Source organism: Mobula hypostoma, chromosome X1 (assembly GCF_963921235.1).
Source record: "Mobula hypostoma chromosome X1, sMobHyp1.1, whole genome shotgun sequence".
In the NCBI taxonomy this organism is placed as follows: domain Eukaryota; kingdom Metazoa; phylum Chordata; class Chondrichthyes; order Myliobatiformes; family Myliobatidae; genus Mobula; species Mobula hypostoma.
This window is the reverse complement of record NC_086128.1, coordinates 31,662,146-31,687,772: the sequence shown is the minus strand read 5'-3', so window position 1 is coordinate 31,687,772 and position 25,627 is coordinate 31,662,146. Positions and strand designations below refer to the sequence as shown.

General features: G+C 37.6%; 1 protein-coding gene across 1 annotated transcript in view; it reads right to left on the bottom strand.

Moving 5' to 3' along the window:
• Positions 1–25,627, bottom strand: part of top2a (DNA topoisomerase II alpha) — a 50,031-nt gene that overhangs the window by 10,940 nt on the left and 13,464 nt on the right. The window contains exons 12-32 of the mRNA XM_063037974.1: positions 25,368–25,525; positions 24,071–24,196; positions 22,304–22,414; positions 22,084–22,189; positions 21,263–21,372; positions 21,086–21,178; positions 18,794–18,908; positions 17,237–17,358; positions 15,671–15,819; positions 14,655–14,886; positions 14,310–14,444; positions 13,570–13,770; positions 12,368–12,563; positions 11,218–11,309; positions 9,810–9,953; positions 9,347–9,430; positions 7,884–8,081; positions 5,559–5,664; positions 4,296–4,454; positions 2,559–2,691; positions 2,369–2,451 (exon numbers count right to left, since the gene is read on the bottom strand). Coding sequence (XP_062894044.1) covers positions 2,369–2,451; positions 2,559–2,691; positions 4,296–4,454; positions 5,559–5,664; positions 7,884–8,081; positions 9,347–9,430; positions 9,810–9,953; positions 11,218–11,309; positions 12,368–12,563; positions 13,570–13,770; positions 14,310–14,444; positions 14,655–14,886; positions 15,671–15,819; positions 17,237–17,358; positions 18,794–18,908; positions 21,086–21,178; positions 21,263–21,372; positions 22,084–22,189; positions 22,304–22,414; positions 24,071–24,196; positions 25,368–25,525 — 2,853 coding nt within the window. The remainder of the gene's footprint in view (positions 1–2,368; positions 2,452–2,558; positions 2,692–4,295; positions 4,455–5,558; positions 5,665–7,883; positions 8,082–9,346; positions 9,431–9,809; positions 9,954–11,217; positions 11,310–12,367; positions 12,564–13,569; positions 13,771–14,309; positions 14,445–14,654; positions 14,887–15,670; positions 15,820–17,236; positions 17,359–18,793; positions 18,909–21,085; positions 21,179–21,262; positions 21,373–22,083; positions 22,190–22,303; positions 22,415–24,070; positions 24,197–25,367; positions 25,526–25,627) is intronic.

Below are 25,627 nucleotides of genomic sequence, written 5' to 3'. Positions count from 1 at the left end.
TCTTACTCAGTCATGGATGCCTGGAATGCACTGTTTGGTATGGTGATAGAGGCAAATATATTAGAGGCTTTTAAGAGATGTTTAGATAGGCACATGGATGTAAGGAAAATGAAGGATATGGATATTGTGTAGGTGGGGGGATTAGTGTTTGTGTATTTTTGATTTGCTTCTGTTGCTGTGCTGTACTGTACATTATATACATATACTGTACTGTATATTCTAAAGTCTATATAAACCAATACCCAGGAGGCAAAGAGTGGGATTAAAGAAAGCCTTTTCTGGTTGGACGCCAGTGACTAGTGTTCCACAGGGGTCTGTGTTGGGACCATTTCTTTTTATGTTATATGTCAATGACTTAGACAACAGGATGGATGGCTTTGTGGCCAAGTTTGCGGATGATATGAAGATAGGTGAATGAGCAGGTAGTTTTGAGGAAGTAGAGAGGTTACAGAAGGACTTAGATTAGGAGAATGGGCGAAGAGTATGTTCATGGCAGACGAAATAAAAGGGTAGACTGTTTTCCAAATGGAGAGAAAATTAAAAAACTGAGGTGCAAAGGGACTTGGGAGCCCTCCTGCAGGATTCTATAAAGGTTAATTTGCAGGTTGAGTCAATGATGATGAAGGCAAATGCGATGCTATCATTCATTTTGAGAGGACTATAATATAAACACAAGGATGTAATGTTGAGGCTTTATTAAGCACTGGTGAGGCCTCACCGAGTATTGTGAGCAGTTTGGGCCCCTTATCTAAGGATGTGCTGACATTGAAGAGGGTTCAAAGGAGGTTCACAAAAAGGGATTCTGGGAATGACATACGAGGAGCATTCGATAGTTCTGGGCCTCTACTCACTGGAATTTAGAAGATGAGAGGTGACTTCATTGAAACCTAATGAATGTTGAAATACCTCGATACAGCGGAGGTGGAGAGGATGTTTCCTATGGTTTGGGGGGGGGGAAGAAAGAGTCTAAACACAAAGGACACAGCCTCAAAATAGAGGGGCATCCTTTTAGAATGGAGATGAGGAGGAATTTCTTTAGCCAGAGTAGTGAATCTGTGGAATTCATTACCAAGGCAGCTATGGAGGCCAAGTCATTGGGTATATTTAATGCAGAGGTTGATTGATTCTTGATTAGTCAGGGCACGTGAGGATATGGGGAGAAGGCAGAAGACTGGGACTGAGGGGGAAAATGGATCTGCCATGATGTAATGGCAGAGCAGACTCAATGGGCCAAATGGCCTAATTCTAGATACACAGAAAACCTACAGCACAATACACAATGTTGTGCCGAACATTATGCTCCTATATCTTATAGTCTAATACACTTATATCGCAGTTTGAAGTTAATATTGCTTCATTATGAACTTTTAAATTTCCTGGTTCTACTTATTCTATGAAACACCTTGTGCTCATTACTAAGTCAATATGTCGTCCTGAGGGTAGATGAAATGATTATCCCATTGATGAACCCAAGGAATGCCATTGCAAGGAATCAAGGAACCAAGTACTTACCAATCTGCAGTGCAACGTTCAACTTTTATAAAATCAGTGGCAACAAAAACAAGTACATGGTATTCATCTGAATACTCAAGAGTTTACAACTAAATGTAATGAGAAATTAACAATACATCAGATACAATACATGTACACTTAAAAAAACTTACCCACCCCCACAGGCAGTCTTACTGGCATCCTGTGCCACAGTAGTTGAATTTGCTTTTATCGAAATGCAGACACTCTATAAGTGCAATAACTTCAACATTAAGCCAATGTTTCTGCAATTAATTTTTCCCCATCCTTTACCACTTTGTTTCCTTATTCTGTTTTAGCAGTATTATGTGCCAAATGTCATTGCTATTTCACCACAAGAGTGTCAATCATAAGAGCCCAATTTATCAAGAAATATCTTTTATAACACAATGTATTGCTTTCCTGTTCGTTAAACAGGGGTCAGCAATACAGGGCAAAGATGAAAAACAATCTCTTCATCCAAAGCTTGGCAAATCTTTGGAATTTACTACCAAAGAGGACCATACGCTCCCAATGGCTGAGTATAAGTACAGAAAAGATCAGAATTTTAGATTTAGAAGGAATCGAGGTAAGTGGCACTAATGTAAAAGACCAGCTATGATTTTGAATGAGATCGAAAGCATAAGGTTGAATGGTGTTATCTTGCTACCATATCTCACGTTATGTAAACTATTCAGACTGTTTTGCAATTCAATAAGCAATTTTATACCTCAGTTTTAAGATCAAATGTCCTATGTTATGTATGATTCTTTTACACATTTGGAAATATAACCACTGAAGCATTTATAATGCTTCAAACCTTTCATCAAAATAAATGCTTTAACATGAAAAAACTTACATGCTTTGGAAGATGATTTTGTAGATTGCAAAAATTCATTTGCACGGGGAACAGTTTTAACCAAAGCCTTTGACTGAACTTTCCTGTATGCAACAGAGATTATAGTTACCACATAATAATACATAAAAAAGGGATTTCTAGTCCCTAGGTATCAAGTCCACCAACTTCTAAAATTTAATTTTACACCTACTTAGAGGGATGCTTTGCTTTTGGAGCTGGAAACTCCGAGTCACTGTCAGAAATATGAAATTCATCATCGCTCTCACTGCTCATTCCAACATCATCATCATCTTCTGATGAAAGCACATACTTCACCTTTGAAGCTGGTAGGAAAATGAAAATAAAATATCACAAGTCTGGAAAGAATCAAAGATACGAATACTTGACAGTGATACAAGCTTTGAAGTTCAGAATTTGAAACTGAATTGTTAAAAACCATAGTGCAGGATGCCAATGTTTAAAAGTAATTATGTTAAGATTACAAATCTAAACCACAGAAAAAGTAATTTGATATGGAATATGCCACAGTTTAAGACCTTTGAAAGGAATGAGCTGCAGCAATAAGCATGATTTTGATAAGAAAAGCTTACAGTGCCTTTTAGATACAACTTGTATTTCTATTTAGATTACCCAATTATCTTTTAACTGAAAAATATGTATAACAGATAAGAAACAAGGAATTAAAGGCTGTCAATGGTACTTGTCAGTGACTTTGCTTCACTGTGCACTAATGCAGATTAAAAACACATACATTCATAATTGTCAACTCTATACTATTATTCTTTAAAGATATTTTATTGAGAATTATTTTTTACCTTTAAAAAATAAAAAAACTTAAAACAGTTCATTTTGATATGACTACTGAAGAATTAAATAATGGAATTGTTCGATAAAGGGAAATACTAGAGATACAAGGCGAGTTGCTCAACATTTGAAAGATCTGCAAGATATCTTTTAGTCAATTTTCACCTTCATTGAAGGAATTAGCAGACTATATGGTTCCAAGGTTGTCAGTAACACTCCGCAGCTGCCATATTTCCACAAAAATTTAATCACTAAGCACTTTAGTTACCTTACTTGATAGCCAATGTGACAAAATATCCATTCAATTCTAATTGAAATGCATTTTATGGCAAATATCACTGAGGAAAAAGAAAACAGCTCAATTTCACTCTTCCGGGTTTCTTTGCATTTCATCAGTAAATATATTACTACCCTACAATCACTTGATCTGCATGCCTCATGCCATTCTTCCTAGCTGAAATATTATAGCAATCTTTGACATTTTAGTACAGTCGACCCTCCGTATCTGCGGGGGATTGGTTCCGGGACCCCCCGCGGATACCAAAATTCATGGATGCTAAAGTCCCTTATATAAAAGCCTAAGAGAGCTTGTAAGGGTGTTATGCTTAGTGTAAAACTGGACATAATTAAGCGTTTTGATCGTGGTAAACGAAATAAAAACATTGTGCGTGCGTTGAACTTGCCCGAGTCCACCATTCGTACTATTTACAAGCAGAGAGAAAGAATCTTGAAAGCTGCCGATGTTACTATTGGTTCTGCTAGTAGCATATTCCTGCTTTTACTATATGTTAGTGTTATTTTAGGTTTTGTGTGTTATTTGGTATGATTTGGTAGGTTATTTTTTGGGTCTGGGAACGTTCACAAATTTTTCCCATATAAATTAATGGTAATTGCTTCTTCATTTTACGCCATTTCGGCTTACGAAAGCTTTCATAGGAACGCTCTACTTTTGGATAATGGGGGATACTTGTACAGTATTTTTGATCCGCAGTTGGTTGAATCAGCGGATACAGAGGGCCGACTGTATCGATAAACCAGTATTTACCATTAATACCAATCTTTAAAATGCTGTCCTCTTATGAATTTGAAATATCTAGCATGAATACAAATTCAAAGACTCTACCTGTTGCCCTTTGTGGTTTTTTTCTGGGAGGAAGATCAACAGTTTCCAAATCAATGTCTGATTCTGACTCGGAATCAGACCAAGGGTTCTTTTTCTTTTGTTCAAGAGGTTTAAACTGAAGTTTTGTCTGCTTCTGCGCCATTAGCATAGTCTTGGGCCCTAAGCAAGGAAGAGAGACTATTCAATGAAATCCCATCAGGAGCACATGGCTGATTATCCCAGGTAGTGACTGATTACATTTGAATAATGCTAAGCCAACAAGAAACAATCATATTTCATATAGGCAAAAAATGTGTAATGTCATAAAAAGTATTTTAATTTCAGGTACACAAGTGGCATGTAAAAGATACAAAAGTAATGCATGTTACAGAAATAATAAGGAAAATTACAGCCAAAATAAGTTGCACTAGAGTCACTCAATACCTAAAATGTTTTAATTTTAATCAGAGGAGAAACACTTCGCTCACACAGAATCTTTTGCAAACTATCATGAAAGCTGCTGATTGAGAAGTGGCGAACACCTCAAACATTTAACAAAATTAAGTAAAGAACAAAGCAAATGGGAGGGGACAACAGAAACTAAGCCAGCATTCATGTGCAAACTAAAATGGAAAATACATTGGATAGGTCAAAAAATTTGTTCCCATCATAGGTGTGGCTAAGTTACTCTACCAACTGTAATGGAGATCAGTCACTGTAACACAAATTCAAGTTCCACCATGGAAACATTAGTCTCTTTATTAAAAAAATCTGCTGCAACACATCACAGCTTTACAACTCCTTTATAATTTTGCACAATCATGGAATCACTCTTTCCCCAATTTCTGAATAAGGAATACACAGGACTCAGTAGAGTGACAGAAAACAAGTCTGCAACCATTTTCATCTGAGTGTAGCAAAAGTAGTTCTTTAAGTTTGATTAATGTTGTGTTGGCGTGTGGCCAAGTAGTTAAGGCGTCAGTCTAGTGATCTGAAGGTTGCTAGTTCGAGCCTTGGCTGAGGCAGCGTGTGCATCCTTGAGCAAGGCACTTAACCACACATTGCTCTGCGACGACACCGATGCCAAGCTGTATGGGTCCTAATGCCCTTCCCGTGGACAACATTGGTGGCGTGGAGAGGGGAGACTTGCAGCATGGGCAACTGCTGGTCTTCCATACAACCTTGCCCAGGCCTGTGCCCTGGAAACCTTTCAAGGCGCAAATCCATGGTTTCATGAGACTAACGGATACCTATAATGTTGATCAAATAACGTGAGAAACATACCTGCTTGTGCTTTTTTAATCAGTCTATCTGCAAGGCTTGCATGTTCAAGAGAATCTTCTTCTTTATCATCAAATCTCATCTTAACAGCAAGCGAATCTGTTTCACCCTGTGAAGCAAAGTTTAAAAAACAGATACTGAAATTTTTAACAGTCTTGAGAAATAACTGTCACGAAAGAACATTATACTCCAGTTCCATAAAATAATGTATCCAAGGCCAAGTGGAATTTTGAATCATTCTCCACTATGGTCTGCAAGGTTAGTTTAGCAACACACATATATAACTGCAACTGATGAAACAAGACATTTAATATACCGTACATACAAATAAGACAGTCTGAATTACAAGCAGTGAGCACCTCCTTGGGTTCAAATGAAAAGTTCAAACTCAATATGATGACACAACAATTGTAGGCCGTGTCTTGGGTAATGATGAGTTTGAGTACAGAGAGGAAATTAAGAACCTGGTGGCAAGGTGCGAAGACAATAACCTATCCCTCAACGTCAGCAAGACGAAAGAATTGGTTGTTGACTTCAGAAGGAGTAGCGGACCGCACAACCCAATTTACATCGGTGGTGCGCAAGTGGAACAGCTCAAAAGCTTTAAGTTCCTCGGGGTCAATATCACAAATCGCCTGACTTGGTCTAACCAAGGAGAGTTCACTGCCAAGAAGGCCCACCAGCGCCTTTACTTCCTGAGAAAACTAAAGAAATTTGGCCTGTCCCCTAAAACTCTCAGTAATTTTTATAGATGCACCGTAGAAAGCATTCTTCTAGGGTGCATCACAACCTGGTATAGAAGTTGTCCTGTCCAAGACCGGAAGAAGCTGAAGATTGTGAACATGGCGCAGCACATCACACAAACCAATCTTCCGTCCGTGGATTCACTTTACACCACACACTGTCAGAGCAGTGCTGCCAGGATAATCAAGGACATGACCCACCCAGCCAACACACTTTTCGTCCCTCTTCCCTCCGGGAGAAGGTTCAGGAGCTTGAAGACTCATACGGCCAGATTTGGGAACAGCTTCTTTCCAACTGTGATAAGACTGCTGAACAGATCCTGACCTGGATCTGGGCCATACCCTCCAAATATCCGGACCTGCCTCTCGGTTTTTTTGCACTACCTTACTTCCCATTTTTCTATTTATGATTTATAATTTAAATTTTTAATATTTACTAATTTTACCTATTTTTAATATTTAATATTTGTAATCCAGGGAGTGTGAAGCGCAGAATCAAATATCGCTTGATGATTATATGCTCTAGTACCAATTGCTTGGCGACAATAAAGTATAAAGTAGTATGAAGCATCAAGCTTCCTATTGCTCCAGAATTTTAATTTTGAAATACATGAATAATTATATTTAACTAGCACATCATAATGGAGGATAAAATAATTGCACTCATGGCTCTGTCCTAAGCCCCCTCCTTTACTCCCTGTATACCCATGATTGTGTCACCACACACAGCTCCAATCTGCTAATTAAATTTGCTGATGATACGACATAGATTTATCTCATCTCAAAAAATAACAAGGCAGCCTACAGAGAAGAAGTTATCACCCTGACACAGCGGTATCAAGAAAACACTCAACCCAGCACAGATGGAAAGCGTGCAAAGGAGCCAGCTGGATTTGAACTCGGGAGCCCTTTGCTCCGAAGTCCGGCGCTAATGCCACTACGCCACCATCCAGGAAGCAGCACTGCAGCATAAAAGCCAGGACCAACAGGTTCTGGGACACTTCTTCCACCAGGCCATCAGACTGATTAATTCATGCTGACACAACTCTTCCTGTTATATTGCTGTATAGACTATTTATTATAAATTATTATAAGTCACTATAAATTGCACTTTGAACATTTAGACGGAGATACAATTTAAAGATTTTTACTCCTCATGTATATGAAGGATGTAAGTAATAAAGTGAATTCAATTCACTGCATTCATATCACAACATTTTGTATTTTATAGTTTACCCTTTACAGCTCTCACTGATTTTTATAAGTTGAATAAAGGTCAGAGTAGCATTAGTACATTGTCGTAATCAATGCATATGGAAGAACAGAATCAAGGTCAGAATTTAAGTGGGCTATTTCAGTGACAATCTTTACATATACTTAATGTGGTAATTAATACTGGTAAAACATGTAGTATTCATACTATATACAAATTTCATGTCTTTTGGTACAATGTTGTCAGCACCAGGGCCCATTTATAATAGTAACTGTGTTTATGGTAATGCACTTACATTTTTGAATCCCTTAACTACAAGTTAAAAAGTTAAACTTTACCTTAAACTATGGCACTACAAATGTGTGTGCTCACCTTTCCTTTTTTCTTGATAACCTTTTTGCTGGCCTCTGTCTTCATGGCAGTAGTAACTCTAGGGACAATCCTTCTGCCTTGGGGAGATGGCATGGTTTCCTCCAACTGCAGCTTTCTTACTTTACCCTTACCAGCTTTTCCTTTAACAGCCTTACCAATGTGAGCCATCTCATTTTCTTTCTCCTGCATCTCCACACGCTGAATGGAAACAGATCGTTTTGAAAAGTTAAAACAGATCTCTTCAGTGAAAAGACAGACAAGCAATGTTATGTGAACTTATTTGATGAAAGGTTTCAATGCTAGCTTGTTGGATGCTACAGGGTTTATCTCAAGAGTGTGGGTTTGGGCAAGTGACAGGACTTTGATGAGAAAGACCTACAATATGAGAACTTCTGAACAATGGCCACTGAACAGTGACCCACTGGTATGAGTCAGACTGGTGGCCAAAAGAGGAATGGGTGACAGAGGAAGCGAAGCAGTCAAGGAAACTTTTGGGGACAGTTTAAACCAAGATGGCAGAGGAATGAGAGATACAGCTTTTGTACTGTTTGGGGATGGGGGAAATACAAAAGGAGAACTCACCAAGTCCAGTTAACTGAAGAGTACATGGATGAAAATGTAAAGCTAAATTATCTATTTTAATGTACAGAACAAGTCAGAATTGATGAGTATGTGGGAACATAATATTTTGATTAGTGTTGCTATCAAACAGTCATGAATACAAGGGCAGAACTTGCAACACAACATCCCTGGTCATCAAAACTTTAGGCACATTGGAGGGTAGGGAAATGTAAAAGAGATGATATTGCAATATTGATTATGGAGTCTATTTCTGTAAAAATGAGGGAATCCTCAAAGGTTCTTCAAATGACACCATAAAGATATGAAGTTTAGTAAGAGAAGGGTGCATCTGTTTATCGATACATCTCAGATTAGGTCCTTCTGGCCCTTCGACCCATGCTGCCCCAGTAAACCCATGACCCCAATTAACCTCAACCTATTTATGGGACAATTTATAATGACCAATTAACCTACCCGGTAGGTCTTTGGACTTTGGGAGGAAACTGGAGCACCTGGAGAAAACCCACACATTCCACAGGGTGGATGTACAGAGACTCCTTACAGAAAAGCACTGGAGTTGAACTCTGAACTTCGGAACGTCCTAAACTATAATAGCATTGCGTTAACCGTTACTCTACCTTGGCGTCCATATCAAAGACATCAATGAGTATCGGCCTCAGGCACAGAATGTGAAGGAAATCACCTAAGAGGCTGGAGGCTTGGCTTGTAGACAGCTGATTGGACAGGCTGCAATCATGAACTTCAAGCAGTGCAGTGAAGGTCAGTTGAAATTGTGTTATGTCTATATTAGTATGCCTCAAAACAAAAGCAGGCCTGAGAAAAATTACAAGGTAATCTCAAACACCAAAATAAACCATACATCACCAATCAAAAACAATTACCTCAAGCTCCTCAATAAAAGCTGCCAGATCTTCCTTCCACAAATTTTCAGGGCTTTTCTTTTTCAGACCTTTTAATTCCCTCTCCTAAAGAAAATAAATCAGAATTTCAAACAAAGCATTACATCAAATTCAGACAGCACTAACCCCAACTCCCAAAACTAATACCATATTAGTGATCCTATCTTTCCCTACTGGAAACCATCATTGCAAAAGGCTCAATACCTTCTTACCCATCTTTCCCCAATTTAGCTAAAAGTGCATTCATGCTTCCTGCCAATTTAAGATAAATGGTTTCACAAGTTTATATACAGTATATTTAAAACCAATAAAAATTAGAAACAAATGCAGAAGTCTCATAGTAGCTGAAAGTTTGAAAACACCTGATTTGAGACAATATAATTTCCAAATACAAAATTTCATATTAATATTTGGTATCAAGCCCCTTGAACCTGTAGAAACCTACTTTGACATCTCTCTGCTTGAGCAATTCATCTTTCTTTTCTTTTGTCAGATACCACATGGGCATATTCAAAAGATAATTGAAATCTGGACCAGAAGTGGTTGCTTCTTCCTCCTCTTCTGTATCTTCCAGCTCAGATTCTTGCCCCTGTCAACAAGCAATTAAAATTTATTATTCCAGAAATAAGCTAGGCAGCCCTGGTTACATTTAAGATACAACATTTTTAAAAAGTGAAGGATTTCCCTCAAACCTAGCTGAAGTTAGAAACTGCTACCTTAAACTTTGCAAATAATGGCTTAAAAAAAACACAAATTTACATTTCTAAATTCTTGTGAATTTGGGAAGAAAATGCACAAGTTCCTTCTCTCGACATTTTCTTTGGGTCTGCAAAGCCTCAAACTATAGCCGTTATCAGCAAAACTATGCGTTCTCCTGGGGCTTGGTACCACTGAGCTGCAGAATTATTCTGCATCACTATCTACCTACCATTATAAAGCAACTGAATTCCCACAAAATGTATTATTTACCTGCATAATCAGTTCAAAAAAACTAATCTTCAAAGAATTGAAATCTAGTTTTGTAAATAAATGTTACATACCCTATATGGACTCCTGAATTCTTTACACACACACATATTAACTGATCTGAATGATTTTTTTATTGTCCAATCAATTCTGCATCACGATTAAAATGTACTGTAAAAGCATTTCTAAAAATATAACAAGTAAATAAAGGTAGAGGTTCAGGCTTAACTGTCTTTGACATACTAGTTGATGCCACCAAGATGGGCAGCCATCTCTTACTGTCATTGTCCATACTTTCACCCAATTCATCTCCATATCATCTCAATTTTTGTCTTGGGTTATCACTGCTAAAATCTTGTAACAGCTTCACTGACCTCTTAATGTGACCCAATTCACCTTTCACATCTTGCTTTCCCTATAACCTCAGGTTAGTTTGAATATCTGATCTCTCTATCCTAACTTGCACTGCCCCCCCCCCCCCAAATCATTTGCCTATACTCGCTGGCTTAATATTGGTGCCTGGTTTTCCAAGTCATGCTTTTCTGCGTTCCCGTAATATTCTGCAGTCTGAAATCTTCAAGGATTTTTGAATTCTTCAGTTATTGCCTCGACTGCTGGAATCCTTGCTCGATCTCCTTTCCTAAATTTCACCATCTCACTTTCCTCTTATAATGTTCAAGAAGAAAAAAAATTAGGCTTTTCCTTTCTCTCCCAATATCCTTCATCAAATTTTGTCTGAAATACAACAATGCAAATACAAGTTTCACAGCAATTGTAAATGATTATGTTTCAACTTTAGTTCTACTTGTGAATAATTACAAAAACATTAAAATTAAAATTATCAATGTTCAAACAGTTCAAAACAACTCCTGTTACTCTTCTATCACCTTTTCCTGAGATTCTTTCCACCCTTTTACGGGATCTGAATCGTAACCTCGATCAAGAAGTAATTGAATCAATTCGCGTTTTGGCTTGTTTTCTATAAAGAAGCAAAATAAATAAACAAATAAGATTTTAAATAAAATACCAACAGAAGTGGTTTGCAGCATGGAAGGCCATTCAATCCACTGAGTCCATTTCAGGTTGATACCAGGTCAGTCCTTTTAGCCCCTTTCACCACTCTCAGATCAGTCCTAGAAATCCTTTAAAGTACTTTTCCATTTTCCTTTTGAATGCCTTTCATTCTACGCGCTTCAATCTTGATGGAAAGCCTACTAGCAGCCTTTTGAAACTCCACAAACACGATCAAATGCATATTTCTCACTGATCCTTTGCATCACCTCATCAAAAACTCTATAGCTTGTTTAAAAATGGTTTTCCTTAATCAACGAGTTCTTGCTCAAATGATTTATTCTCCCAATTATATTTCCACCTCACCTGTGTTAGACTGATTCCTAAGATATACCCATTATATTCTCTCCTCCAAGATGGTCTATAAAGCTTGTGTCTTTGACCTTGAGTTTAGGCTTCTATTCTAATGTTCACATTGTGTCTTAATATTAATATTTATCTAATCGTGTTCCTGTCACGTGCCTCAGAATACTGAACTGTTAGTGCAAACTGAACCTAAATCATTGTTGTGCACATGTTAGAGAAATGTCTGCTAGATTTTGCTGAGAACTCTGTCCCAGTTCTATTTTGGTTTCAACAAAATGTTTATATGGATAGCAATCGGATGTCCTTCAGACACATCACAAATGTAACAAAGGTGTAAACTTATATAGTGAAGTCAAATAAGGCAGTAATGTTCATGAATGACATCAATGTTTAATAAATCTAAACATTATCATAATGACTAATATAATGCTAAAGGAAATGTGTTGAAATCTTGCCTTTCATAAAGCATCATTAAACTAAGCACATTCTGCCACCAAGTTGATTCCTAGTTATTCTCAGATTCTTTTTAAATATTCCTGGACTTAAACTAAAATTAATCCGGTTTCAGAAATTCATCTAAGCATGGTTATTGAAATATCCAATGACAAAATGAAAATAAATATTGCTTGTAAGTAAAGGTGTGGGCAATTTAAGACTTACCAATGATCAGTTTGCCTTCAATTTTCTCCAAAATGAAACGAGCTTGGTTGCTTAGTTTTCCATATTCTGCTCCCAAAAATCCCTCAAGCCAATCTTTTCTTAAATTATAATATTTCAACCTTAAGTCGAAGAACTCTTTCAGTATTTCTTGTACATTTTCATACCTTTTCAGACAACCAACATGATCAAATAACACCTAAAGAGAATAGAAAACTAAAATTAAGTGACCAACAATCACTGCAGCTATGACTGCCTGGTGTGCTAACCTACTGCAACAATTATGTGTTTGTTGTTAGAAAAATAACTACTTTGAGAGAGATTTTCCATCCACCTATTTCCAAAGGACTTCCCCCATTTAAGCCCATAACAAAGCTCATTTTCCCCTCAAAGCATTAATACCACAAGTATTGGTCTTCAGCTTCTTGTCCTTCAGATTCAAAGTGGAGAGAAGATGTAATGTGTATAAATCACATAAAATTATGGTGCAGTCAATAAATCTGGGAACCCAGTCCCAGACAGCACTAATAGCCAGGCCTCTTTACTACAATTTCCTCACCTGAAGTGGGCAAATATATTACCTGTCTGATATAAGAATTCCCACACTATTGGTCCTCAGTAATTATATTGGGTGGATCTTGCAAATAAATTTGCAAAGGAAGCTTGTGTCTACATTTGTATACTGTTAAGAAATTTATTGGAAAGAATTTTGCAATTATTTTATTTAATTTATAATAATTTAAATCTATCAACTGATTTGTACTATAACATTAAAGCTAAACCATAAACCTTATTCTTCTAATGCCTGCATTGGAACCCACCTCCTAATCCACAAAGGCTACAAATTAAAATTAGATGACTTAACAGCACGTTTCCGCTAGTAAACAGTCGCTTTCGAATAATCCCTTTACCTCGAGAATCTAATCAACGTCCCTTTCTTCAGGCTTTCAATTAAAACTGCATAGTGTGCCCTGCACGCGACCCCATCTGTATAGTTAAACAAGGTCAGCTTGGGTCAAATGCCCCAATCTAGACAAGTTAACATTGAGACATGCCTGCAGCAACAGGAACAGAAGGGCAACCTGAAATATTTAAAAAGTGATGCAGATTCTGAAGCTCCATCTAGTGTACAAGCATGGGCACTAGCATGAAAGCATCCATATACAATTTTGCATTATACTCGAGTTTACTATAAATTACTTTACCATTGAGTTGCATGTAAGAGGGACATTCAGTTTGAAGACTTTATGCAATCCTGCTAACTCAGCTTCGGCCAGCTTCTGTTCGGTCATCGTTATTATGAAACGCACAGTAGTATCAGTGTGATACTCTTTATAGTCAGTGATCAATGATGGAGTCTTGTCTGTTCCATTCAACATTGGTTCAAGTACTTGCTCTTTGTACACCTACAGACACAAAAATAAACCCACACAATTAAAAACAAAAAGTAATCCTTTGCAATTCCTTGATCAAAACATGCCAAACTCCCAATATTAGTGACTTGTAGATCAAGTCTTAATATTTTCTCTCTTCCCTAGTTGTCCACAAGCCAAAAACCAGTTGCAGAATCTATGAATCATTTGAAAACCAATTTCCCCCGGGATCAATAAAGTATGACTATGACACAAAAAGCAGATAATAAAATGTAATCGGGACACCATGGTAGTATAGTAGTTAGCACGACACTATTAGTGCTTGGGACATCAGAGTTTAATCCCAGCGTCCTCTGTAAGGATTCTCTGTACGTCACAGTCCAAAGACATACCAGCTAGGTTGTTAATTGCCCCGTGATTAGATTAGGGTTAAATCTGGGCTGCAGGGTGGTGCAGCTTGAATGTCCTATTCCATGATGTATCTCAATAAATAAAATACTCCTTAACATATACAGGTATTTCCACATAAAGTTTATACTACAGTTTAACAATAAAGCACCAACAAAAATTACCTGAGTCCAGGTCTTGACAGGTAGCTCTGAAATTTCTACTGTGGTGGCATTCAACACCGAGATTTCACCATTGATCATATACTGATTGGCACCCAACTCAAAAATTGTTCCTTTGAAGTTCTTGTAATTAGGAAGCTAGAGAGAAACAATCCAACACAGGCATTAGAAGAATTTACATTTGGGTGCTCTGTAAGAATAAGATTTATGGTTTACCCTTATTATAGAATAATTCTGTTGGTCAACTTAAATTATCATTTAAAATAATTGCAAAATTATTTCCAATAAACTTCCTAACAGTATACAAATACAGATACGAGCAGAGGATAATAGTAATTGTTCCCCTACCATAGGGACTGGATCATCTCCATCCAGCAAACGCCTGATATTATTAACAATTTCTCTTGCATCATAATTGGGAATTTTGCAAGCCCATCCTGTGCCAATACCATCAGCACCATTCACGAGCACCATAGGAATAATAGGGATGTACCACTCTGGCTCCACTTGCTGGTTATCATCATACAGATACTTCAGGAGATTATCATCCACGGCTGGGTACAAGAGCCGGGCCAAAGAACTAAAGGAAACAATCACAATTCATGAAAATTAATACAAAAATAATTTTGACAACTTACAATACATTTCAATCTCTAAAGTGTCATCTTTAACTACACCTCATGAAATGCACTAAAAAAATACTCTAAAATAATTGTGCTGACTATATTCACACAAAAGAAAATACTGCAAATATAAAAGTTATTGGAGCCTTAAATGCCCCTGAATTTTCAAGGGACAGGACCATGAATTTCTAGGCCATTATCCTTGATATTCACTGTGGTCTTGACACCACAACTACCCTCACACCATTCAGCTTGGCTTCCCTCCTCTTTTTGCTATGGTTCCAAGCGAGATCCAATCTCATGGTGTCATAGACAATCATATATTAACATTTTGTGATGGATGATATATTGCATTCTTGGTTCTGCGCTTTTCCTACTCCAAGCAGGCTTTTCTGGCTCTATTTTGTCCAACATATGCATTTTAAAACCAGCATATTTGGGCCACTTCCAAATTGCCCTTTTTAAGAAACTCCTCTACAAATGTTCTTTCTGGTTATTAGATACCTTTGGTACTTTGATTCAAATCCACAGGCTGTGTTCCTAAGACATCCTTCTGAAACAAATATTTTCGGGCTTGTTTAGGATTGAGAAAACTTCTGAGTACTCCAAATATGCACTCTATTCTTACCATACCCTATTTATGTTCAGCCACAGCTAATCAACTATATATTTACTCTTCAATAAAAATACAATTATCAATCAGATCAAATTACTACCTGCAAATATTATGAAGGCACAAACCTGAGCATAGTGAAAATGTATCGAGGACTTGCAGCATCTTTGCCACCATTAAGTCTCGTACCAAATTGACCAATTGGCTGCAGAAGATTGATATTATTGCTGCCTATGAAGTTCTGAGCTAATCCAACAATTGTCATCATAAGGGATACCTAGAAATATCAATCAATTCAGCAGTTAACAAAGTACGATAGAAATTTGACACAAGATCTGATTGAGTTTTGGATTAAATATCTTGAAATCGAGATATAATTTTTACATGTTTCCACGCAACTAAACCTCATTATGAACAGTAACTCTGAAGTGTGCTTTAATAAATTCTATATTTCAAAGCACACAGCTCATTGGACTATAGTTAATACCTTAAGGATCTACAGCTCAATTTGCCTAAAATATGTGATGTAATAGATACTGTAATATGAGATTACAAAGCATAGTTAATACAATGGAGTGAATTCAAAATGCTTATTTCATTCATGATATTTTCCATTGCTGCCTGAATATTATTTAGACTTTAAAAAGCATTATAGAATAATCAAATATACATTTTCAATAACATTTATATATCTTAATACCCCCATTATTGCTTTCATTAAGATGTACTACTTGAGAATATGTATTCAAATGGATTTAAAGATGTTCATTCTGAGCATATAGTTTATACAACTTAGTGTGCAATTGTGCAGCAGAATGTCTCAAGGACAGTCATATCTATCTTTTTTTCTTTTTGTTGCAAAAAGGGTTGAAAAGAGATTTGCTTCCCGAAGTTTAATTTTGGACAATTTGGAGTTTACAAATGCTGACACTGAAATCATAACATTCCCCGAAGAGTTGTGTTTTAATCAGAAAATGGTTTATTCGTTTTCAGGGGTTCCATAAACCTACCAATCATGTGCATCTTTCACTCTAGTTGCCACAAGGTTTTCTTCTTGAATCGCTGCAGTCCCTGCATTAATTAACCTCACAGTTCTTTCATTTCCACAGCCTTCAAAAGTGAGTTTTCAATGATAATGCTAAATTATTAGCCAGTATAATACAGCGCTGTATTATTTAACCTTCAAACTAAGCACTAATGGGTACTTGAGAATGGACCAAGGAGATCAAGGTGATACTTTATGTATTTGCTACATACAATAGTTTAAAATGGGGCAAGGACATCTCTGAATAATCCATCACGTCAGCAACCTAACACATATTAAACATTTGTTCTTGAAAAAATTCACTCTAAAGCAACCCATGACACTGCAGATAAAATCTACACAAGGGATTTTAACTTCAGTAGACGATCCTACTGTAAATTACCAAACAAAATAGGGAAAAAGTGTCTTCTGGAAATTTTGAAGGAAGCCACCATTCAACTCTGACATAGCATGGAAAGGCAAAAACTACAAAGTTATTTTATAATCCACTGAAGTGCAAGAAATCAATATAGAAAATAAAATCTGTTGTTTTTACGATATGATGCATGGCACAAAACTACAACATTCACATGGTAAATTCTGAAATCATGAATAATTAGACAATGGACATTAAATACCTATTCATACCAGTTAACAAATAGCATCTTACCTCACCATGATGATAGGCTGACATCTCAGCAACAGAACCAGCCAGCTGAGCGACCTTGACTTCACGTTTATCATTCCTCTTGAAGCAGGTAAATAAAACCTTTCGTTGACCAGGCTTCATGCCTTGTAATTAAAGGAGATTTTTTTTTTAAAAAAGATAATCAAATACCTTAAACTACAATGCAGTCTTAAAAGTGAAATTTCTTGCTTTGCCATTTTCTGCAGTTGTGGTCAAGATCACCAGGGATCACTGTCTTGAGTGCTGCATGAACACTTGCATGCACCATATGCCAAATGTGACATGAATGGAAAATTGTGAATGATTGTTTTTTGTTAAATTTACACCTGAACTGCATGATATGCTTGATGTAGATGGGGCTATTTGCAGCACCAGAGTCTATTGCAGCAGGCCATCACATGGGAAGCAGTGGGGGTGGCCAGAAACAGATTGCTATTTCCGCTTTTCTGCAGGTATATTGTGGGGAGAATGCATTATATATGACTGCTTCCCATTCAACTGTATGACAAAAACAGGGCAGTTCTGTATGCAACTACTGAGATAGGTATTTCAGCACACTGTAACTATGGGAACAAAACTTCACTCCACTGCTTTTACTATATTTCTGGCCATTTTCAGGATTTTCTGTAAGGAATTGAAACAGGCACTGGCATTATATTGAGTAAATGTTTATTGCACCAAAATTAGGAGAAATCCATTTTTAAGTAATCATATCCCACTCTGACTGCATAATAGCCAAGATACTAAAGAGGTAATGGTAATTTTATGGAAGAATCGGGATGAATGGCATCAAGGACCAATTAGCAATGCAGACTATTCACAACCAGATGTTATGTGTTATAGAGGCATACACAATTTCTAAAGACATTCCTTTAGCAAAAAGTGACACTAGCGTGAGGGACAAGTACTACATAAGATTTAAGATAACTAGCAAAAAAAGGTTATAGATAACTATATTTTTCAAAAGATAGGCAAAGTTCTAAAGTTTTTGTCATCTACAGGAATTCCATGAAACGGAATGATAAATGCAGCTTCAACAGGAACTTTCAAAATACAAATCTGAAAGGAAAGGTCTTTTCTCCCCCCCCCGACCCCCCCCCAGTAAGAACTGCAAAATGGGCTAATATATGCAATTCCTTTCCTTGTACCAACCTATAACTTGCATTACCAACAATTCTATTTTCTAACTGAAAAATATGACCAGATTTAGAACAAAAAACAAATTGCTGGAGGACTCAGTGCAAATAAAACATTAACTGCTAATTTTCATCGACCAGGCGGTACTTGAATCAACAAGTTCCTCCAGCAATTTGCCAAAAGTTCCAACATTTGCAGTTTCTTGTGTCCCTGAGATTTATAACTAAATAGCTGTTTATTCTTTCAATGTCTATTACCCATCACAAATGGCACCATCATAAGGAAGAATGGTGATAATTTACTAATTCTCAGGTAATTTTAAAAGTTAAAGAATTCCATTGAGATATTAAGCCTGTCATGGGCTGCACTTTAAAAAAAAACACAAAATACCCAGAGACTTACCATCCACAAGTGATGGAATTGACCGTTCATTGTCAGAGTTGGAGAAGAGGACCAATTCCTTATTTATGAAGTCATTGTATGTCAAATATTTTGTACCTTTTCCATACAAGAATTTCTGTAAACAAAAAGTCAGCTGCTGACTACAGTTCCAAAAGTATTCCAAAAAGCTGGTCATTCCCTAGGTTTTTGACAGGAAAATAAGTAGAAGTCTTGTTCCACCATGTCCCACCAGTCACCTCTGCCATTCAAATAAAATAATTGGTGATCTGGTTGTAACCTCAACTCTAATTATTTTGCATGAAGAACAGAAGGTAACTAAAAAGGCAATACACGGAGAAAAAATGAGGTACGAAGGTAAACTAACCAAGAATATAAAGGAGGATAGTGAAAGCTTCTTTAGGTATGTGAAAAGGGAAAAAAAAATAGTTAAGACCAAAATTGGGCCCTTGAAGACAGAAGTGGGTGAATTTATTATAGAGGACAAGGAAATGGCAGACAAGTTGAACATATACTGTCTTCACTAGGGAAGACAAACAAACAATCTCCCAGATGTAATAGTGGTCAAAGGACCTAGGGTAATGGATGAATTGAAGGAAATTTATATTAGGCAGGAAATGGTGTTGGATAGGCTGTTGGGTCTGAAGGCTGATAAGTCCCCGGGACCTGATGGTCTGCATCCCAGTGTACTTAAGGAGGTGGCTTTAGAAATCGTGGACACATTGGTAATCATTTTCCAATGTTCTATAGATTCAGGATCAGTTCCTGTGGATTGGAGGGTGGCTAATGTTGTCCCTCTCTTCAAGGAGGGAGGGAGAGAGAAAACAAGGAATTATAGACCGGTTAGCCTGACGTCGGTGGTGGGAAAGATGCTGGAGTCAATTATTAAAGATGAAATTATGACACATCTGGAGAGCAGTAACAGGATCAGTCTGAGTCAGCATGGATTTACGAGGGGGAAATCGTGCTTGACCAATCTTCTGGAATTTTTTGAGGATGTAACTATGAAAATGGACAAGGGAGAGCCAGTGGATGTAGTGTACCTGGACTTCCAGAAAGCCTTTGATAAAGTCCCACATAGGAGATTAGTGGGCAAAATTAGGGCACATGGTATTGGGGGCAGAGTACTGACATGGATTGAAAATTGGCTGGCTGACAGAAAATAAAGAGTAGCCATTAACGGGTCCCTTTCGGAATGGCAGGTGGTGACCAGTGGGGCACCGCAGGGTTCAGTGCTGGGACCACAGCTGTTTACAATATATATTAATGATTTAGATGAGGGAATTAAAAGTAACATTAGCAAATTTGCCGATGACACAAAGCTGGGTGGCAGTGTGAAATGTGAGGAGGATCTTTTGAGAATGCAAGGTGATTTGGACAGGCTGGGTGAGTGGGCAGATGCAGTTTAATGTGGATAAATGTGAGGTTATCCACTTTGGTGGTAAGAACGGGAAGGCAGATTATCTAAATGGGTCAAGTTAGGAAAAGGGGAAGCACAATGAGATCTAGGTGTTCTTGTACATCAGTCACTGAAAGCAAGCATGCAAGTACAGCAGGCAGTGAAGAAAGCTAATGGCATGCTGGCCCTCATAACAAGGGGAATTGAGTACAAGAGCAAAGAGGTCCTTCTGCAGCTGTACAGGGCCCTGGTGAGACCACACCTGGAGTACTGTGTGCAGTTTTGGTCTCCAAGTTTGAGGAAGGACATTCTTGCTATTGAGGGAGTGCAGCATAGGTTCATAAGGTTAATTCCCAGGATGGTGAGACTGTCATATGTTGAAAGATTGGAGCGACTGGGCTTGTATACTCTGGAATTTAGAAGGCTGAGAGGGGATCTTCTTGAAACATATAAGATTATTAAGGAATTGGACATGCTGGAGGCAGGAAGCATGTTCCCACTGATGGGTGAGTCCAGAACCAGAGGCCACAGTTTAAGAATAAGGGGTAGGCCATTTAGAACAGAGTTGAGGAAAAACTTTTTCACCCAGAGTGGTGGATATATGGAATGCTCTGCCCCAGAAGGCTGTGGAGGCCAAGTCTCTGGATGCTTTCAAGAAAGAGATGGATAGAGCTCTTAAAGATAGCAGAATCAAAGGTTATGGGGATAAGGCAGGAACTGGATACTGACTGTGGATGATCAGCCATGATCACAGTGAATGGCAGTGCTGGCTCAAAGGGCCGAATGGCCTACTCCTGCACCTATTGTCTATAGTCACATTCAGGATTATAGTTTGCTATATAGCTATATATTAAAAAATTGCTGCAACCTATAGCCAAAAGAAAACTGAAGCACACCTCTGGCAATCCATGTAATTTTCGCTGTCGCCTGTCAACCATGAAGTTTGTCAGCCATTCTTTGCGTTCCTCAATTTTTTTCTTGCTAAATGCCTAAAGAATGAAAGCAATAGTTAAACACCTGCAGCGATAAAACTCCGACTTATGCCGATAAACTGAAAGAATTAGGCCTCTCACCAGGGTGATTGCAGCATCATCTTCTGGGCCACCATATTTAAAGGGGATACGATGCCTCTCCATATCAGCAAAATATTCCTTTGCTTCCTTGGCAGTACTCGTACCCAAACCTAGATGGTTTAGATTCAGAAGCAATATTTAACTCCACAAGAATACATTTCAACAAAAAAAAATATGCCCAGATGTCGGCGTGTAATTTTATTTTCCCCACAGCATTACACAACTGAAAATAGTTTTATTGCCATCCACTATAGTGAAACACAATATGGTTTATTTCCACATAACAGATGCATGATCAAGACTACTCATAGAACACTGGAGGGGAAACATGAAACTTGTTGCCCTGAGAGCAATTACCACTTGGCACTCCCAGGACTTCCCATAACAGTAATAGCAGATTTGAACACCTACCAAGTCAACCACTTTCATTCTTAAGACTATCCTGTTCAATACCAGCTGTGCTGACATTCCATCATAAACATAAATCCTCTCTCCAACATGAAGTTCATACCACATCTAAATCTCTAATCTGTGATCTACGAAGGCCACAGCAACTGAAGCACCACTGCCCCCAATTATTCATCAATGCTATTCCCCAGACCAACAAAAAATGCAAACATTTGAATCTCCTGTTTTAATTCTAAACAAGAAACTAAAAATAAATTTTAAATCAAAGAACCACCGATCTTAGACTAATCCATTCCCAAATATAGAGTAAGGATGATAAAAGCAGATTTGCAACTATCAGCAAAACTTTCCGATAAAACAAATTAGGTTCTTACATTGTTGAGTGTACCACTACACAGGGGTTTACAACAAACCTTTGTAGTACTTTATTTTCCAAGTCCTGCTGTTGTTAGTGCTCTTTTTCCATTCATCAAATTCAGGTAGACTGTAAAATGCAACTTCCTGCTTGTTTTTGGACACCTGGGAAAAAACAAACAAAAATCTTACTTCATAATTGAACAGTTAGGCCATGTTAGCCATTTATTAGAGGACTGATATTTCAACTGATAATATTCCGAGTAGTCATTGACAAACCTTTACAATTGGTGTAATAAATTCCTCTATAAAGCTATGTTTGATCAGTGAAGGCCAGTTGTGATGGATGAAATTGATCAATAAACCCTTGATGTGTGAACCATCTTGATCCTGCAATAAAGAAAATTAGGATTTATGCCATGAGAAAGATGTACCAGAACTGTAGAGATATTTTCACACTTTTATGGAAGTTATGTGGATTCCCATACTGAAAATTACTTCCAAGTTAAGAGGCATCTTACCCTTTACTACCTTTGCAGTTTGTGGTACCTTTTATGCTACTTTTAGTTTTGCAAATCTGCAAACTATAAACAGGCAACTTCACATGAGTAACATGTACTTTTGAAGTTTACCATAATTTACTGAGATTCCATGCTTCCTAGTGAGGAATTGGAAGGTTACAAAGGCAACTTTCAAACTGCAAATTTTAATCAAGACAGCAGTAAAAACAAGGCAGTCTCACCGCAGTGCACCACATTTTTGTGCTTTTGAAACTGCAGCCACATAATGGATGCAGCATTAAAACAGTTCCAGCTGAGATTGTTGCAAACAATTTTTCCTGCATTTGATTTGACAATAACAGTTATACTGATTACGTGTTCTATGGTCTCGAATTGTTTCTACTAGCACTAACTTGCAGGCGACTAAAATTTCAGGAGGTTGTGGACTAGATTCTAATCAATACCTCCAGACATCTTAAAACTCCACTGCATGGTAGAGCAAAGAACATTTTTGTTGTCCATCTGCTGAAAGAAAATTGCCCGAATTAATCTTACACAAGACACAGTCCTTTGGGCACTTTTTCCGTACTAGTGCCTGGGTGAACATATAATTGGTGAGCTGCTGCAAATGGCCAGGTACTGAAACAACTTAATAAGACGTATTTGACTTCAAGGAGACTACTAGGGAATTCTTATGCCAGTGTCTCTTCAGTCTCCTTGGAATCATACACTAGCGGGACTTGGAGGTGCTAATGTCTACTTCTCCTCTAAGACAACCACGTTATGGTTTGGAGGCTTGCATGCCTCAATAACCTGGAGAGCTATGTTGACTGGAGTTAGGGCTTTATGCTTTAGCTCTTGGTAGCATCACCCATGACAAACAGGTCAAAGGGTAGAGGCCAGACCAAGAGTGAGTCAGGGCTAACAACACTGAATGGTAAAACAGTATAGTTATGGAAACAGCAATGAAGAGTACTTCTACATTTGAGTGCAACAGTACTCACGAATCTCCACTCAGACTTGCATGACTGACAGTAGTGAAAATCAAGAGGAAGCTGCTGACATGATGAAAAAAAGCCCTGAACACCACCAGAGATGGAAGACCTTCAATGCTGCCCTAAATGTCAGCAGTGTAATGGGCAGTAAGAGCGAGTTTGCTTCTGCACAAGTAGTTTACAGACTACATGGCTGTACTTATGAAAATTGCATGTTTGGTTTCATCAAGTGTGCCCAAGGCTGTACATGCTTAATTGTCAAATATACAAAGGACCCACGGGTGAAGGGAGAAGAGACTATGCTGGCTTTGCAATCAATGTGGAACCATTGCAATTTTCTATCAAGTGTTATTCTTCACAGAAACTGGTGTACAGGGTATGTTTTACTCCTTAGAAAAAAAACAGCACTAAGTATTGTGTGAAAACAGAAGATGGTTTGTAGTGTGGCTTCAATTTAACGTATGGTAAATATATATATTTTTAAAAAAGGATGAAATTTTTACACATGGTTAAAACAAAACACCACTTCAGAGACAATTTAATTATGTCACCTGATCTGTCATAATCATCAATTTTCCATAACGGAGAGTTTTCAGAGACTCCTGATCTTCATAGTTCTTCTTGTACTGTAGACCAATTATCTTTATCATGTTGTTGATCTCTGCATTTTCCATTATCTGTAAATCAAATATTAAAAGTGTCAAGCAACTATTTCTGATGGCCCACTGAAGTATGCACTGAGGTTCAGCTAGCAATTCTCTCAGCTGTATTTATAGCATTCTGGAATTGAGACCACCCTACAGACTTGATTCTACGCTGATGTTACAGTACAGTAAGTGTTCTGATGTGAAGTTAAACCAAGGCCCAATTTGAATGCATGGGAGGGACAAAGGATCCTCTGGCATCATTCTGTACATTAACAAGGCCCAGTCATTATTTATCCCTTAACCAACAGCACAAAGACAGATACATTGAGATGTACAAATGGTTGGCACTCATCGCCTAAACAGCAAAATGCATCGAGATGTTCTGAATAAGCCAATAAAGGCACTATAAAAATGCAAGTCTATGCTCCCAGCCAAGTGGTTCTTTGATACCCATGGGAAGCCATTATAAAGTCAAACTATGGTGACATTTTTTTTTGCTATATCAGATAAATTAGGAATTGGACAATTCTGATTTGACTTAAAATAGCCAATTTAGGAAAGAAGCACTCATAGCTTGACAGCAGGCAATATACTCTCAACCTTGTTAAAGAAAATATAGAATTGATGGAAGAAAGTTACCTGGGAGACTACAACATGGTATAACAATTTATAGAAAATGGAATCACTTTCAACAACTCTTCACTCATGTTTCTTGATATTCGTTATTATTTATTTTTGTATTTGCAGTTTGTTCTTTTCTGCACTCTGGTTGAATGCCCTAGTTGGGCGGTCTGTTGTTGATTCTGCTACTGTACTTATTCTATGGATTTACTGACTATGGTCTCAAGAAAATGAATCTCAGCATTATATATGGTGACATTTTGATAATAAATTTACTTTGAACTTTAAAAAAAAAACTGCTAGTATGCAAGAACTTGTAGAGTCAACTGCACTACCACCAGATTTGACTTCATGAACAACCATGGTAGGGGCCTAAAAAGCAACTAAAACATAATCAGCTGCTGATTATTCCTTGTCAATAACACAGCTCATGCAAGATTACAAAAATAATTTCTTTGCAACTGCCTAGAGGGAAAAAAAAGCAAATGAGTAAATAAAGTTGATGCCACAAATTTGGATTTTGAATTTATGAAATTCTTTGAGACTTTAAAAATAATTTTTGCAACTTGTGCCAACATACCTGTTTGTGAGAAGCTTCTCGAACATTGAGAATTTTCCCTCTAAGAGGAAACACACCATATCTATCCCGTCCAACAACTCCCAGACCTGACACAGCCAAGGTCTTGGCTGAATCTCCCTCAGTTAGGATGAGAGTACAACCATGAGAATGCTTAGTTCCTGGGGAAAGGAAATTGCATTATGATCACAATATAACTTGTATCAAAATATTAATTTATTGGGCAATGGAGATCTTAAAAAAAAAGTGATACATTTCCAAAT